The sequence below is a fragment of the Azolla caroliniana genome, unplaced genomic scaffold (assembly GCF_043228905.1).
Source record: "Azolla caroliniana isolate FFs.n. ecotype wild unplaced genomic scaffold, voAzoCaro1.0.p SCAF_18, whole genome shotgun sequence".
Lineage (NCBI taxonomy): Eukaryota > Viridiplantae > Streptophyta > Polypodiopsida > Salviniales > Salviniaceae > Azolla > Azolla caroliniana.
In genome coordinates this window covers 58,932-75,101 of record NW_028230453.1, presented here as the reverse complement: position 1 = coordinate 75,101, position 16,170 = coordinate 58,932, and the positions used below count along the sequence as shown (strand labels likewise).

Genomic DNA, 16,170 nt, shown 5'->3' with positions numbered 1-16,170 from the left:
GCCTATCATTGGAACAATTACTAGAGCACATTCTGTACTCCAACCTCTGGCATCTGGATTACATTGGCAGCTGTTTGATTCAACAAAATATGCTTACATGTAGACAGAAGTATCAAATTATTTTCAAGATTTTTTGGGAGCAGCTTGGTTCAAGATTTTTCAAATTTTCATATTGTATTACTTCAGTAACAAATTATTACCTGATAATTCTGTGAGCACCTTGGTTCAACATGAAGATCTACGTAACACATTCATTATTTCCAAGAATTCTGTGATGTTAGCCAAATGGGTTTAGTCATCATGTTATACAATGTCTGTGGAGAGTCCACAGTTTTCTATAATTTGATTACATGAGGGATAAAGTGTAACAATAATTATTCACTGAAGTTGGCATACTAGCTTACGGTCCTTGTCATGTAAGCAGAAGGTCAAGAATTCAACTCTTTGCCGCATGCTGCATTTGGACTACACTGAGAGAAATGAAAAACGGTTAACTCATCATTTGATCTATGTATCAATTCAAGGGGGAGATACATTGCACAGATCAGGAGTTAATTTATTCATAGTCCCGATTGAAAAGGTGAAAAAGATACAATGTGAAGCAAAGAGGTTAGTGTTTATTTATTTCAATTGGTGTGAAAGGTGAAAAAGATATAATGGGAAGTTATTCATTGTATCGAGAGTGAGCCGCTGCAAGTAATGCAGCACCAATCCCAGAACCATCTTTTGAGAGTTCAATAACCACATTCTTGGCTATCTCATGACCAAGAAGCTCTTCAACTGCAGCCATTAAGTGTTGCCTAAACAAAGGGTAGTGTTCATAGAGACCTCCATCCATAGCTACTATTGTCCTATTCTTCCCTATGTTCCGATCGCGGCCTATTTTTTTCAAGACTCCAACAATTCCAGCCCCTGCTAATCGAGCTGCACGAGTTGTGACAATACTGCATATTTCCACCACAATCTTCCTCACGTCCAATGGTGTCTCTTCAATCTATAATAAGAAATCCAGAGGGAAGAATAGTTGGTTCCTTATTATCATAACTTGTAAAACTAATGATTAAAAAAGTCAACGCACACACACAGATTCCCACAAGGGCTCACTAAATAATGGCTAAATATCAGGTATTAAAAACTGAAGCAAGCATATATGGATGTAGCCCCAGCATATTCTGGAAAACGTTTTCTACATATGTATACATTACCCACAAGAACAAATATTTAGCTCCTCATGGCTATACCTTGTTAAAGCATGCCTAGACGTAAGGCATTAAATGTACTTATCTCCAACACATTCGGGAAACCCTTTCCTATTAAATCTGTGTGTGTGTGTGTGTGTGTGCACGTGCGCATATATGCATAGCCACAAGGAAGAATATTCTCACTTAATAAAGCAAACCTAAAGAAGGGATTAAAAGCTGAAGCATATGTGTCTATACCCCCAACACATTCTGGAAAACCTTGCCTACTACTTGCAAGTCGAGAGACTCATCATGATGCATTGCTGATACGTGAGGAGTTCTGCAAATGAAGGAGCAAAATTTGAGGGCCCATTTTTCCTCTAATTCAGTAGTGTGAATAAATTGGTGAGATATTTTACCCAATGATGAAACGCTCATTCAACTTCGGTGGTATAACTGGTCCAAAAATTAGAGCCTCTTTAGCAAGCCTTAATAAGACTCTCCGGACAACCTCACCCAAGTACATGCCAGATAGAAGTTTCTCAAATATCTGTATTATTCAGGGCATGCAGAATTCATTAGATCTTATACTTCGATCTTAAGTAAAATAAACCATCAATTGTATTGTTACAGTATGCAGAATTATACCTGTTCACCTGGGTTGACACTTGCAGCATCAAGATCATCATCATAGGATGTTCTTGGCAAATATGAGGAGGATAATCCACCCCATTCCATGCTAATAATCTTCTCAATCACAAAGAAAATTAGAATTAGGAAGCAGGAGCCCATGCAAATTATATATGGCTAAGTTGATTTCCTATTTCTTTAAAATAAACTCATTTTACTACACCAGAACACACTATTGAAATAGGAACAGATACCATTTACTCTGTTCAAACACAACATCTTCAAAACATCGTCACATATAGATGAATCAGGGTTTAGATTTTCTACGAAGTAAGCAGAATCAAAGAAAAGAGTGACATCCTTTTCACTAAGAAAAGAATGACTCCGGATTTATCCTTGTTGGCCTTTTGTAATGTCCTAATTCCCTGCAATGTTTCAGTCTTTTATCTAGATAGCCAAACCCTAAACTTTATGGAGTAATGAAATTAATAGATTTTTAATGAAGTTTTCAAAATCAAAGAAAAGTCAACATTCTTTTCACTAAGATAAATTTAAAGAGAAATGCAGTTACATGAAATTATATGCATGCAAAACAAATTGTGCAAATCAAATCAACGCTTTTATTTTAAAACTTACCATTCTACCAGATTTTGGTTTAGGTCCTTGCCACTTTGGTATCGCATCAATGTTTTCAACATAGCATGCATTCGTCCCTGTCCCAAGTATAACAGAAATCATAACCTCATCACCTTCATTTTTGGCTCCCATTGATGCAACTGCTAGAGTCCCAACTGTATCATTTACCTATTTTTATCAAATAGAAATATGTCCAACAGTTAGCATGCTTGAGCTGAATTAGCATCAAATTCTATAGAAGTTGTCTCAGAATATTTGAACTTGAAAATTTCTGTTGAGCTAGGCCAAAATCAAATTGATGATGGCTATCACTTCATACTGTATTATAAAGAAAGTCCATATTTTCAGTGCTTTGATAAAAACACAGAATACTCAAAGATTCAGAAGTAATCCTAGTATAACGAAACACATTATTTTATCACTAAGAGATTTCAAACATAAACACAACCACCAAAAGAAGCCAAAAGTGAACCCACTGCTGTATGTCCCATGGATAAATTATTTAAGACTTCAAGCAAATGGTTAAGATCATTACCAGAGCAGTGACTACCATATCAAGTCCTCGTCGGTCCAAAGCTTCATTCAATGACTGAACAACATCCTTTCCAGCCTGTGTCAAATAAAGATAAATGTGCTGGTGTTTATAGCTCCATAAACTGTACTCAATTATATTTAGAGCTCTATAAACTGTCTCACTGGTTAGGTACTATCATCCAGCCTCACTTAATCAACACTCTAAAATTTTATGTCCATGATACAATCATGGTACTAGGCCACATTTCTTAATGGTAACCACACCTTCAACTTTTTCTTTTCTTTTAGACTCTATTATTTATTTCTATAATAAATAAATATCATATAGAACTTGGAACTGAGCAAAGTCAGTAGCTTATCACGTCAAGGTATTATTTAAATCACACATTTTGCCAAAGCACTAGAACAGAAAGACGTGAAAATATATTTCCATATAGCAGATAGAAAATTAAATGAAACGAGAATTACTTACAGTTCCTTCCACAGCGAATCCTTTTGTCCATTTAATGAGTGTCCCTGCATCTATGGATGTCTGCTTTACCGGGAAGGAAAACGTAAAACCAAGTTCTCGTTTCCGACCAGGCAATGGGTGAAATGCTTTAGATTCCTTCGCTACAAAATCAGCCAGCTTTCCAGCTATGAAATCGAATAATTCCTGCAGACAAAAAAGAGAAAAATTAATAATGACAAACTCCTTATAGACTTAATTTCTTTGGAAATGAAGACAAAATCATGGTGTGTTCACTATATGTAAACCTCCTGCCCTTGACTCCTTTATTTGTATGGAGAAAATGTATGAAAGAAGATGTTATCTTTAGTATCTAAACCCTTCTACATGGTACACCCTATATATATATAAAGGAGCTTTTTGAAAAATACCTTCGTTGAACTCACGTGATACATATATCATAGTTGCCTCCAGAGAGGAAAATGTGCTAACCTCATGAGTTCCATGCATAAGTGCTTGAGGGATGGAGACTTCCTGATATTCCTGATCTTTTAGGTCTGAGCCTTTGCCCCCAAAATTGACACGCAAGACCCGGAAGTTAGTACCTCCCAAATCCAAGGCATAAAAATGGCCCTTTTCATTTCTGTAAGTGCATTAGAAAGACAAAGATCAATCATTTTTTCTGGTGGTAGGAAAAGATGAATTTTTATTTTCCTGTTTTAAGAAAAAAGGAAATCGTTTTGCTGTTTTTTGATTCCTAAATCATCATTTTCTGGTTAATTATCTTCATAAACCAACACTATAAGACGGCTTTGAACTTTACCATGATTTACAGCTGCTTCAAAATTTGCTATGGGTAAAATTATGAAAAAGACCTAAATAGAAGACAACATAGTACTTCAGAGTTAATCCATACCCGGATGGGAGCTTATCGACATATGTGAGGATCATTTTGTAGTCTTTACTTCCTCCTTCTCTTTCAAGACCATCATACATTTCTTGAACCATGGCTTCTATGATCAAACGGAGTCTCTCTTCAGTAGTCTCACAAGACTTTCGTAACTCATCCAAAATAAAATTGGCTTGATCTTTGTTAGATCTATCTTTTACTTCAGAACTGACACTCAATGTTGAAAACATAGATCTAACACAGTTATTCCTAGGGATAACACTGTGCTTCGATTTCCCTTTCTTCATCTGTAACTTGCTATGGTAAAGGCTAAATAATGGAGGTGAATTATACTTTGCCCCTGCTGAAGACTTGGAGAAGTTTTCCTTTGTTTTTGGATTTAATCCAAGAGTTAACTTGGAAAAACATCCTTCTGTAGTGATGGGGAGAATACGAGATTCTAGCATTGTATAGTTAGTATTCATAATACATGCAAGATTCGTACACAATTTCGGCGAATTTTGCAGATGAGTTGATGGATCTTCTTCTAGAAACAAGTCAAGCGATTTCTCAGAAATAAAAGCTCACAAGGTTAAAGAGATCAGAAAGGGAGAGAACGCAAAGATTTCTATGGCAATTTTCCAAGATAAATGAAAAATCTCTCAGAAAACATAAAGAGTCAAATTTTGCCAAAATAATTTGACGGATCTGCAAATCCTAAAATTCTCAGAAAAATGCAAAGATCTTAGGGAATTCCAACTAATGCCGGGTTGTTCTGATTTTGGTGCAGATGAGAACAGAAATTTCTCCAAAAACACAAAGATTAATAGAGGAATTGCAACTAATTGATTGCAGATAATTAGTCGACAGATCTTCTTGTTGACAAATCAGAGATTTCTCAGCGAAAATAACGAGAAAGAGGCCGAAATTAGGAGTTCAAGATGAATGCAGTGAAGGAAATTTCGAAAATCTAGGACAAGGATCGAGGTTGTCACAGATCAAGGTACGGGTAATATAATGAGAGAAGGCGGTGACAAATTCGAAAGACAGGAAGAAGGATTTCAAAAGCTATTTCTAAAGGAAATAATGTAAAGATGATGATGGCAATCTTTACTGTAAGAAGCTATTTCTAAAGGAAAATTCGAAGGCTTTACGTGCTACCTGATCACATCATTTTTTTCTTTCTTCTTCTTTTCTCCTTTATTTCTGCTTCTTGCTTGTTCCTCTTCCTTTCTGCTTAGAGAGAGAGAGAGAGAGAGAGAGAGAGAGCAGCAGCAGAAAATAAATAGCGATGGCGGGCGAGACTCCTGTCGGAGACAGACAAAGATGTAGGTAGCAGTCAGTAGTAGTAGTAGTAGTAGTAGTAGTAGTAGTAGTAGAGGCGCATCTTTGGTTTTCCTCTCTTTACTTTTATTAGCTCCCTCTCCTCTTCTTCTTGTTTTGCTTTTGCCCTCTGCGTCATGTCCTTCTTGCGCGTGGGTTTCATAATGAATCTCAATGCTTTTTGCTTTCTTTAAAGAGCGTTTAGTTTTGAGATCGTGTAGTAGTGTATGTATGAATTCTTTTTCGAGTTCTGGAAAGGAATCCACCCCCCCCTTTTTCAGTTTGCCCACTCCAGCTCAGCTCAGCTCAGCTCAGCTTTTTTTCCCTTCTAAGAGTTCTCTCTATGGATCCTCACTCCACCTCCTGAGTTTGTGACCTAAGTCTCTAATATCTCCTCATCCCATTTGTGTCCCCTCTCTACTAAGTCTCTAATTTTTCATCTAATTACTTTTCCGTGATCCTCGGGAATGTTTTTTAATCGACGTTTTCCCTTTTTTCTTATCTTTTGTAATTTTATAATGGTCAATTTTGTAGTTGTATATAACAAACAATCTGCAACGGTTCGGTTCAGTTCTGTTTGAGAGTGTCTCAACCGAACCGTTTAAAAATTTTAAAACTTGAACCGAACCGAACCATGAAATCGTGGGTGTGGAAGAGGGTTGATATAATAATGATGGGCTATGCTATGCTGTGCTGCCCTCTATAGCTTTTCTTTTCTTTTCTCCCTCTTTCTCCCTGTTATTCACGAATCACTCACTCACTCACTCACTGCATTCCTTCTTCGCGTTGCTCGCTGCTCCCTGTCTGTTCCTTCTTCTCGTTGCTCCGCTCCCTTCTTTGCTGCTCTTTGTTCCTTGCTCGTTGCCCACTCCTCCTCGCTCCTCGCTCGCTATTCGTCACTCGATCACTCTGAAGTACGTATCTTCTTTGTTTTTCTGTTTCTGTTTATGAATTCTCTCAGTTTTCTCTCCTTTTTTTGAATCTGTTCTCTGTTCTTTGTTTTTCTCTGTTTTTCTATCTGTTGTATGTATGGCAGAGAATGTGGTTTTTTTAAGAACAAGAGAAACACATTGAAATTCAATAGTATTGCTAAAGGTACACGCGAATATACTTTCAAGCCAAGGGGTATTCTCCAACAAAGGGACATCATTAAAGTTGAGATTGAACCTTATAAAGGCACAAAATAAGACTCTTGGCATGTGGGTAATTACATCATGCAAAAAATGGGCATTGGCACAATGCATAAAAGATTGTCAAGAAGGTGGGTGATTGCTTAGTGTGACGTATTTATGGGAACATTGACAGAGTCAATCTACAAGTATGCTAGGTCAAATATCGAAATATTGACTAGGATTACAAAGATATTTCAGAAGCTAAGATTCCACCTTTGAAATCAAAGTTGGGGTTTTGGATTTGATGTATAACCACAAGTTGATGAAACACGAAGCTGCGTTAGTAGGTGGACAAATGTATTGTTCTTTGGCAATTAATATTATGTCAAATTGAGGGCATGAGCCCTTAATCTTTGTTTTAATTTGCACTTTTTTTGTATTGAAATATCCAAAATTTTCTGCTAATGCATTGCTCAATGAGAGTATGGTTATAATAGTTTGCCTTGAGTTTAATATAACTCATTCGTGGAGTATATTTCAATGTGTTAATCTTTGCATGAGGCCTAAAACCCAAGTTTTTCACTTCTCAAACCCATTTAAAGCATCGAGAAAGTTATGTGCATGAAATCTCCATCATCAACTTGATTAGACCAAATCTCCATCATCTTTTTTAGTGTGGATTGTTTCCATTAATGGATGGATCTCATTCTTAAGCCCACCATTGACTAACATTAGAGCCTCCATCACAATTGGCTTCACATTAGTTACGTCCTCATTTTCTCTTGGTTTCTCATGTGTACACATTGATTTTTGAGTACCAACACTACTATCTTTTTCTGACAGATGATCGCCAAAGCTTATGTTAAGTGCATCTAAATGGCTTGATGCTCTTTCCTTCTTTCATATGCAGCATATAGCATTCGAAAGCACAGATTAGGACAATGTGAGCATGGAGATACTTTATTTCATACGCAGATGTGAGAAGTTTCATTTGTAATGTTATGATTTAAACATGAACAAGTAGAGATCGTGGTTAAAACTTTGTGAGTTCTTCATTCTCTGATGTCATGAGTCAGTATGTTAAAGCAAGTGTTCAATGTGGTGCAAAAATTTGTGTGTATTCCATTTTTTTGTCTTTTGTTTCATCATCAAACTAGTTTTAGTTCAGCTCGTGTAGGCTTGTTTCTTCCCTAACTAGTTTTAGTTAGGCTAGCTTTGAACTTGCATGTAATGCAAACATTTTAATGTGAAGGATTCCTATCAGTTTGAAGGATCAAATACATGCCGCAAGGTTATTTTTGTAATAAATGGAAGAAGCGTCCCACCAAAGAGGCCGAGGTTAGTATTTTGATTCCTCTCCTGTTGCAGCAATACCATCTTCTTTTCTTCTAATTACAGTATGTTGTCTCGGAATCTGTTCTATTTTGCAATGAGCTCAGATGATGCAAGTCAAGTGGTAGTCCTCATTGATGTTAACCCATTCTTTTGGGGAAGGAGGAGCACTAGCTCTACAGGTCTCACCTTCAATCAGTTCATGCAAAATGTAAGTTCACAATCTACACATGCTTGTGATCTATGCTTGTAGGATGCTTTTCATTTTTCTCATTCCATGTGATCAAATGATTCTAGTCATTGTTGATTTTGTACAAAGGTTCATAAGAGAATTTATCTGGTGTTGATTCTAATCATTCTCTGGTGAACTTCTTTGAGAAATGATCAATATCCAGAAAACTTTTATGTCATTCAAATTTAGATTTAAGGTTGTCTTGAGTAGATCTTCGAAACATTTGCTGTCCAGGTGTACGAGAATTAATAGATTTTCTTTTAGTAGCGACTCATCAGGTATAGGTGAGCCCAGACCAACCGGATGTAGGTGGGTGAGAGAGGGCTTGTACAAGATTTAGCATAAAATCTAGGGTGTTTGCGACATTATTTTATTAAAGTGGGCATTTGGCCCACTTGGACAGTGTAGGTTAAAAACTTCCAAGTGGCCCAAAGTCAGAAGTCCAAAGTATAATGCTTGTACAAGTCAAATATCCCTAGCAAGAACCAGAGAGAGCTTCTAGGAGGAAACATCAAAGTGTACATGACAAGAGTCCTTGGGGCCTTAACCGACCCCAATACTGCAAGATGCTCTGATGAACTTTTTCAAGAAATGATTGATATCTTGAAAACTTTGATCTCCTTGAAAGTTTTCTTGAGTAGATCTGTAAAATGTTTGCTTTCCATTTCTGTGTTGCATTAACAAAGTTATACTGCTCTATACCTGCAAATGTAAGCTCCAATTCTCTGCCTACTTGTGATCACATGTTTCTAGTCATTGTTCATTTCGTGTAAGATGCTTCTTCTGAACAACTTAAACCGGCTTGTCAGTTCATGTAAAATATAAGCTCGCATTCTATGCATGCTTGTGATCACACAATTCAAGTCATCATTCTATTCATGTAAGACACTTTTTATTTTTCTCATTGCTTTGTGTTTGATCTCTAAATGCCTTGTGATCAAATGTTGTGCTTGAACCCTAGCAAGGATCGAGCGGTACCCCATGTCAAACCTTTTTAGATATCGATTATTTCATTCAACAGTTCATCAAAGTATCTTGTAGTGCGTGAATATGATCAAGGATCCGTAGGCGTTCTTTTCTGTTTAAATGAGTTTTAAACAGAATTGAAAGATTATGGATTTTTAGTGAAAGTTTTAAAGAAATAATCAATATCTAGGAAACTTTGATCTGTTTCTGTTTAGATTTGAGGCTCTCTTGAGTAGGTGGTCTGCAAAATGTTCGGTTTCCATGGATATGTTATACGAAGATGTACCACCATATGTGTGAATCATGCTCATTAAATTTGGTGGAACTTGAAAATTCTTTTCCAATCCAGGTGGTCCTATTCATGAACTCAATTCTTCTGCTGAACAACTTAAACCAGCTTGTTGTCATAGCCTATGGAGCCCGCACGTGTGGTTTTGTGTTCAATTCTGAAAGCAGCTCAAGTGAACCTTCAGGCAGTAGGAATAAGAGACAGCAGGCCTCCTTTCCATCAAGAATATTAAAACAGTTGGAGAGGTTCTTACAGAAGGAAAGTGTCTTACCTGAAGAAGTGATTTTTAATGAGTTTTCTCTGTTATCTGGAGCTCTCTCAATGTCACTTTGCTGTATCCTTACCTTTACCACTCCAAAATATCAGTATGAAATATTCAAAATCTGAATCTGGTTGTGCATCCACTATATTAAGGCATTCTTGCACCCAAGGTTGGAGGATTTTTTTTGACATAATGCAGATATACAAAGAACATTTAAAGCTGGTCCGTCACACCCCCAACCTCGGGTAATACTTTGCATTATATGTTCATTTAGACTTTGAGAATATATGGCCTTTGTTGGGTAAAAGTTTTATTCTGCACATTGAGCTACTTCTTCTGGTTGACTTTTGTTCATAACCTAGACTATAAAAGGCAGAATAATTTGAGTTTCTATTTGTTGAATTATCTTTTGCATAGCGTTTTGGTGTTTCACAAGCTACAGGAACTTGCTTTTCTGTCTTACTGTACTAATAACGTTGCAAGAATTTTTTTGAGGTTTCTTTTCAATTCAAAAATATGTAACAGTTTTGTAAAGTAAATCACAATACAAATCATTAGATATATATTTACTTATTTACATACTGTATACATTTAGGTAAAGACCACAATTTGGATTACATATATAATTAATTATTCCGTTTTAAACCTTACGTTCATTTACTAATGTTATTCTGTTTTAAATGTCAAGTTCTGTTACTCTGTAATTAATAATCAATTAGGTTCCACAGCAAAGTTTAAATTTAATCTCTGAAATTGTTCGATAAATTTAGCTTTACTGATCAGTTATTAGCTAAAGGTGTTACGTAAACTAATGACTGAAGTTTGAAATAGTACGAATATGTCCATGTAGATGCCCACATTTTCAAAAAATGTATTTTGATAAGAGTATTTGTTACAGATACTGTGCTTGCAAGGAAAAGGTGATGCCCCCCAACAGTATGTATTAACAATCCCTATTTTGTGCTTGTTTTTTTTAGCATTTTGCATTTAACTAAACCCCATCTTTGTGGATTTCTTGATCTGCATAGGTATGTGGCTATCATGAATGCTGTGTTTTCAGCTCAACGGTTAATGGTGAAATAGCATCTTCCCTTATCAAGTTACCTCTTTCTTATTGAAGTTGTTGCATTCTCTCTGATGGTTCACACCTCAGCACTAGGTTGGAGTTAAAGAAAGACCAAGGTTCTTATAATCATTAGGTTATGCATTAAGAATTGTGTAACCTTTGTTGCAATTTGCGGAAACCTCTCTCTGATAATGGACAACCATAACCAAAATTGATTTCTAGTATATTTATGCATATAGAAATAACTCTTCCTAAAACCAAAGCACATGATGGTAGGTTGGGATCTGGTTGTCAAAACATCCGTATATGATTAGTATGCATCAAACTAATACTTTGAAAAAGATCTACTGCTGACCCTGCTTATTTCTCTTTTCATTGCATGTAGATCCCTATTGATGCCTGTATGGTAGGTACAGAACATTCAGCATTTTTGCAGCAGGTGATGTGTTCACATATCTACAAACATGGGATTGTAAGGTAAACCACCACGTAGCTTAATTTTTTTAATGTTAACAGGCAGCCCATATAACTGGGGGTATATACATGAAACCGACTTTACCAGAAGGCATGTTTCAATATCTTATGGTGAGCAGCAGATATTTTGGCAAAAGGGACTAGATCTGTATGAAAAGTGTAACAGTTGCAATATCATTAGTAATAGATGAGCTTTGAAATATGTGATTTGACACTATGTTTTTTATTTAAATTTTGAGTTAAAAATGCTTGCTCATAGTGTATTTACTAGTAAGTATCAGGTTACATTTGTCATTGCACGCAGATGGTTTTTGCCACTGATCTACACTCTCGAAGGTTTCTGCAATTACCACGTCCTACTGGTGTTGATTTTCGTGCATCGTGAGTACCTCGGCATTTGCTGTATCCATCAAATCATTTTTTTAAAACTATCTTTCAACCAGCTGCTTCCTCCATGGCTGTATGCACCTTATAAGATTGCTGACACATGCACAGGTGTTTTTGCCATAAGAAGATAATTGATACTGGATTTATATGTTCTGTATGCTTGTCTATCTTCTGCAAGAAGCATGGTTCATGCTCAACATGCGGGTAAGTTATTTTATACAATTGTGCTCCATATAATAATCAATCTGTTCTGATACCTTCTCTCATAATAGTATCTTACTGAAATATGACACCTTAAATAAGTCTTATAGTGAAGCTGATTTGAAATATGTTACCTTAAAAGAAACCTTGTATATAGCACAGCTTATTTGAAATATGAAATTCTTTTTTTTATGTTTTTGCGGACATGTAGAGCCAATTTCAGTCAACGCCGACCTGCATCTACTGTTGCTGGTCTAAAGAGGAAGATCTCGTCATCTGAGAAACTGTGAGCGTTAAAAGACAGTTATTCTCTGATATGATTTTTGTATTGAGAATTATTACCACTAAACATTTGAAGGGAGAAGGAATGTAGTTGCTAAGTGTAAAATATTTATCGTACTTTGGCATCTGAGTCTGTAAGCAGCAAAGGTCTTGGTTTGGTTACATGTTATACAGAGCACAAAGGCCTTATGGGTGATTCAGCAAAAGCCTTGAACCTTGTATATAAGCCATCGTCTTCCACTAGTGTGAAGTATACGAAGTCTGCATTTCTTATAGAAATACCATGAATGTGCTTCTAGAAAAGTGATGCACCTCATCATGGATTTGCAAGTTTTCTAGGGCTAGTGTGTTTTCGATAATAGTAACATTCAGGGGCTAAATAATGGTATTGTAACTCGTCAAATTTTGGTAATCCTAGTATATAAGAAAATTTTATTTGGTTACAACACAGGTTTCACGAGGATTCCTATTGATCTTATGCACAATTAATGTAAACCCTGAGGAAAAATAGAAAAACTTAATTGAAGTCGCCTTTAAAAAAAGGTAGGGCAGCATTTTTATTTCTGAAAATACCAAGGCAAAATATGATACACTAACATTACTGTTGATTGCTGCAGTAGTGAAAGGTCATTTTCTCAAGGAAATTAAGTTAAAACCTCTGTGCAAAATTATTAAGAAAACAACATTGAGAAGAGTAGAGTATTCACAAAAGATTGATGTCTTTGTTGCTTCCCATGATCTAATTTCTATAATTCAATCAGTTTGGGTTTTTTGAAATGTTTAAATGTTTCGCCCATAAGATACTTGTTACCTAAAATGTGGACCCATTCATAACAGACATTAGTCTGGTGAAACTAAAAACTTCAATATATATCATTGGGCAAACACTTGTCAAAGTGAAGGTGGTAAAGGTTGTCAAGTGTAAACACATCCTTGCAATGAAGAGCCACAATAGTTTTGAACCTATGAGCACATGGCTTTCAGCTTTTGAAATAGAAAAATGACTGATTGTCCTTTTGAGCACATTTTGCTTAGCCTTTTGACGAATTTTACATTGCCACTAATCTCAGTCGTCTAACTCTGACTTCTCTCTACAATGTTTTTAAGTATTTCAAAAAATCTCCCTACTCACTTTCTTATATTCCATTAGGCACCTCCGCCTAGTTCTAATTGTCATTGAACTGAAGCATGTAAGTGCACTCTGAACACGAAACCCCACTTTTTCCAGATTTCATCAAATTTAAACTTACTGGCATAAGAAATAAATGCAATAGCATGCAGCAAAAATCTGGTAATGACAAACATGCCACATGATGACAGTAAACCACAATCTGTGGTAAACCCTTTCACCGAGATAAACAGCAACAATTCAGCTAAATGCCAGGAAACACACCATTTTCAGAATGCCATTTAGCAAAAATCGGTATATTCTATACAAGCAAAGCCTTGAGTTTTATGATTATCATCCTACTTTGCTTTCTCAGCATTCTTCTTTTGACTAAAGAGCCTCTTATAGCATACTGACAATATACTAGAAATAATATAAAGAAGTATATATCCAGGTATAGCCATAGATTGAATAAAATTCCCTTTTTTGATAAGCCACGAGTACAGAGAATATTCTCACAAGTTTAAAGAGAATCGGATATTTTATTTTTCATTGGCAAGTAAAACAATCATAACCATAATTTTACTATCTACAATTGTATAAATGAGAGCATCGTTACTAGTGTATATGCATGCCCACTTTGGGCAGACCTTCCCATGAAAATGCTTTGGGTCCATTATAACAAACATCCAGCACACGGTCAACAACATGCTCCATTCTGCCTAGATGTCACTAAAACAGGAACAAACTGATTCACAAAATGTAAGGCAGAATCAATGATTCATGACAACACACAAAACATCTGTCCAAGCTTAGCACAATTGCAAGTCAAGGCGAGGTTAGGGACGGCTCAAGAATGAACCCTACAAATCCCTTGTCCACGTCAAAGAAGTCAGCCTCAAACCATTTCCAATCCCCAGTCTCCATGTCATACATGAGAACCTCCTTCAGGAGACTTGTCAAGTAGATCACTCCGTCCTTGCCCAAGCACTGCAAGCTTTCGAAATCAATGTTGCGTCGAAATTCATGGAGAACTGCAGCTGGCATTCTCGTCACTTCCGACCAACTCTTGCTTGGCATGTTGAGCCTCCAGATGCGCACGCTGGTGGGGCTCTCAATCACATTGGTAGGAAGCCACACAATGCCGACACCCGCCACCATGTGCAACACACCATAGCAATCAATCAAATGGGCACTTACGAGGGAGGATTCACACTCTGGGCTTTCGATCTCGGTCCATGTGCCTCGAGCAAGATGATATATGACAAACTCTGATCGTCTCTTCCACAGCGAATAGAGCGAGATGGCATTATCGTCGATTTCGGTATTTCTTCCCATAACAACAATATTCATACTACTTAATGTGCAATAAGGTTGCTCCATGGTGAGGACGGAGAGGCCTTGCCAGCTACAAAGGTGGGAAGAATAAGCCATGGCCATACAAGTTCCGTTTCTAGAAGTGTAGTTAATTGCGAAGAATTCATAGCCCCGGGGGTTGTCATGCTCATGATCAAAGGTCATCAATCCGAAAGCATGCACCGAGTCTTCATCATTGAAGTCTATAGGTATATTTTGCTCCCCATCAACAGCAAGATTCTGGCCAACATCAGAAGGAAGCAGGGGGAGCTCTCTCCATGACTTTGTAAGAGGGTTACAAACCACGAAGGTTAGTGAGTGGGTACCAGGGCCGAATCCTCCGGAGGTGAAGCAAAGCAATCCGCCAGCTGACGCAACAGGGAAGGAGGATTCAGAGAGGCCTGAACTCAAGAAGGAAAGGGGCAAAGGGATCCACTTGCCAAGGCTGGGATCGTATGAGCATGAGCAGGAGTGGGAGAGGCCAAGGCTGAGTTCCGGTTCGTCATGGTCTTCGTCTTCTTCTTCTTCTTCTTCTTCTTCTTCTTCTTCATCGTCGTCTCCTGCTGAAGGGAGCGGGAACAGAAGAAGAAGAAGGTTGGGTGGACAAGGATATGAGGTAAGGAGGGGTGATTGGGAGGAGAAGAAGATATGGAGGATGGATCTGAACCTCTTGCATGTGGATCCAACTCTGATGCAATCATATGCTGTCAGTCTCTTCCACACTCGCTCCACAACCTCATCTGGAAGTCTGCTCCATACCTCCTCCTCCTCCTCCTCTGCTTCCTCTACCCCCATATCTTCTTCTTCTTCTGCCTGGAACTTCCGGAATCCATGTCATGCCATCATCATCGGCTGCTAAGAACATACTTTACTTACTCCCTACATACATATATGTACGTACTACTTCCATCCATGCGCACTGTACATGAATTACCCTAATCCCTATCCTTGCTCCCTGCAGACACAGGACAGGAGGGGCTGCTGGTAATATATGTACCGCTGCTGGTAACATACATAACATAACATATATACATGCTCGTGACTAACTACTACCAAAAGAATTCCAAACAAAATTTAAGAGGGCAAGTGAGGGAATCGCGGGCACGGACGGTGCAGGTCGCAACGCTGATGGCACATACGATCTCCACCGTCCAATGTGGATAAAAAGCTGCCAACGTTTGTCACCAGGAGCCCGAGTCTGTCACAAAGAGCCCGACTCTCTCATAGCCTCTGTCACCAAGAGCCCGACTCCATCACAAGGATCCTCGCTGTCTGACAACCTTTGTAACTAGGAGCCCGACTCTTTCAAAGGGAGCCCTTCTATCTGATAACCTCTGTCACCAAGAGCCTGACATAGAAACAAACATCAAAAACTCTAAAAAATGGTTAAGTGTACAACAAATATTTGCCATGAAAATGATCATAAAATTACTCAAAAAAACCTAACCTTCCAATTGCTCAA

The 16,170-nt window shown here is 37.5% G+C and overlaps 3 protein-coding genes across 3 annotated transcripts; 1 reads left to right on the top strand and 2 right to left on the bottom strand.

Moving 5' to 3' along the window:
• Positions 1–237: 237 nt before the first annotated feature.
• LOC147851888 (hexokinase-2-like) lies at positions 238–5,634 on the bottom strand. Its single transcript, XM_087334072.1, has 9 exons — positions 4,346–5,634; positions 3,922–4,072; positions 3,454–3,636; positions 2,983–3,057; positions 2,448–2,615; positions 1,830–1,928; positions 1,601–1,731; positions 1,440–1,521; positions 238–994 (listed from the first exon to the last, which is right to left on the bottom strand). Exons 1-9 carry the CDS (start codon positions 4,801–4,803, stop codon positions 665–667), a joined length of 1,677 nt encoding a protein of 558 aa, XP_087190198.1. The 5' UTR covers positions 4,804–5,634; the 3' UTR covers positions 238–664.
• Positions 5,635–6,428: 794 nt separating this feature from the next.
• LOC147851887 (general transcription and DNA repair factor IIH subunit TFB4-like) lies at positions 6,429–12,770 on the top strand. Its single transcript, XM_087334073.1, has 12 exons — positions 6,429–6,555; positions 7,664–8,091; positions 8,193–8,296; positions 9,633–9,906; positions 10,033–10,079; positions 10,733–10,770; positions 10,863–10,908; positions 11,286–11,339; positions 11,417–11,485; positions 11,679–11,755; positions 11,870–11,965; positions 12,174–12,770. Exons 2-12 carry the CDS (start codon positions 8,061–8,063, stop codon positions 12,250–12,252), a joined length of 915 nt encoding a protein of 304 aa, XP_087190199.1. The 5' UTR covers positions 6,429–6,555; positions 7,664–8,060; the 3' UTR covers positions 12,253–12,770.
• A 1,104-nt stretch (positions 12,771–13,874) lies between these two features.
• LOC147851886 (F-box/kelch-repeat protein At5g15710-like) lies at positions 13,875–15,635 on the bottom strand. The gene has a single exon (XM_087334479.1). The coding sequence runs from the start codon at positions 15,501–15,503 to the stop codon at positions 14,181–14,183; it is 1,323 nt and encodes a 440-aa protein (XP_087190605.1). The 5' UTR covers positions 15,504–15,635; the 3' UTR covers positions 13,875–14,180.
• Between the last annotated feature and the right edge of the window lie 535 nt (positions 15,636–16,170).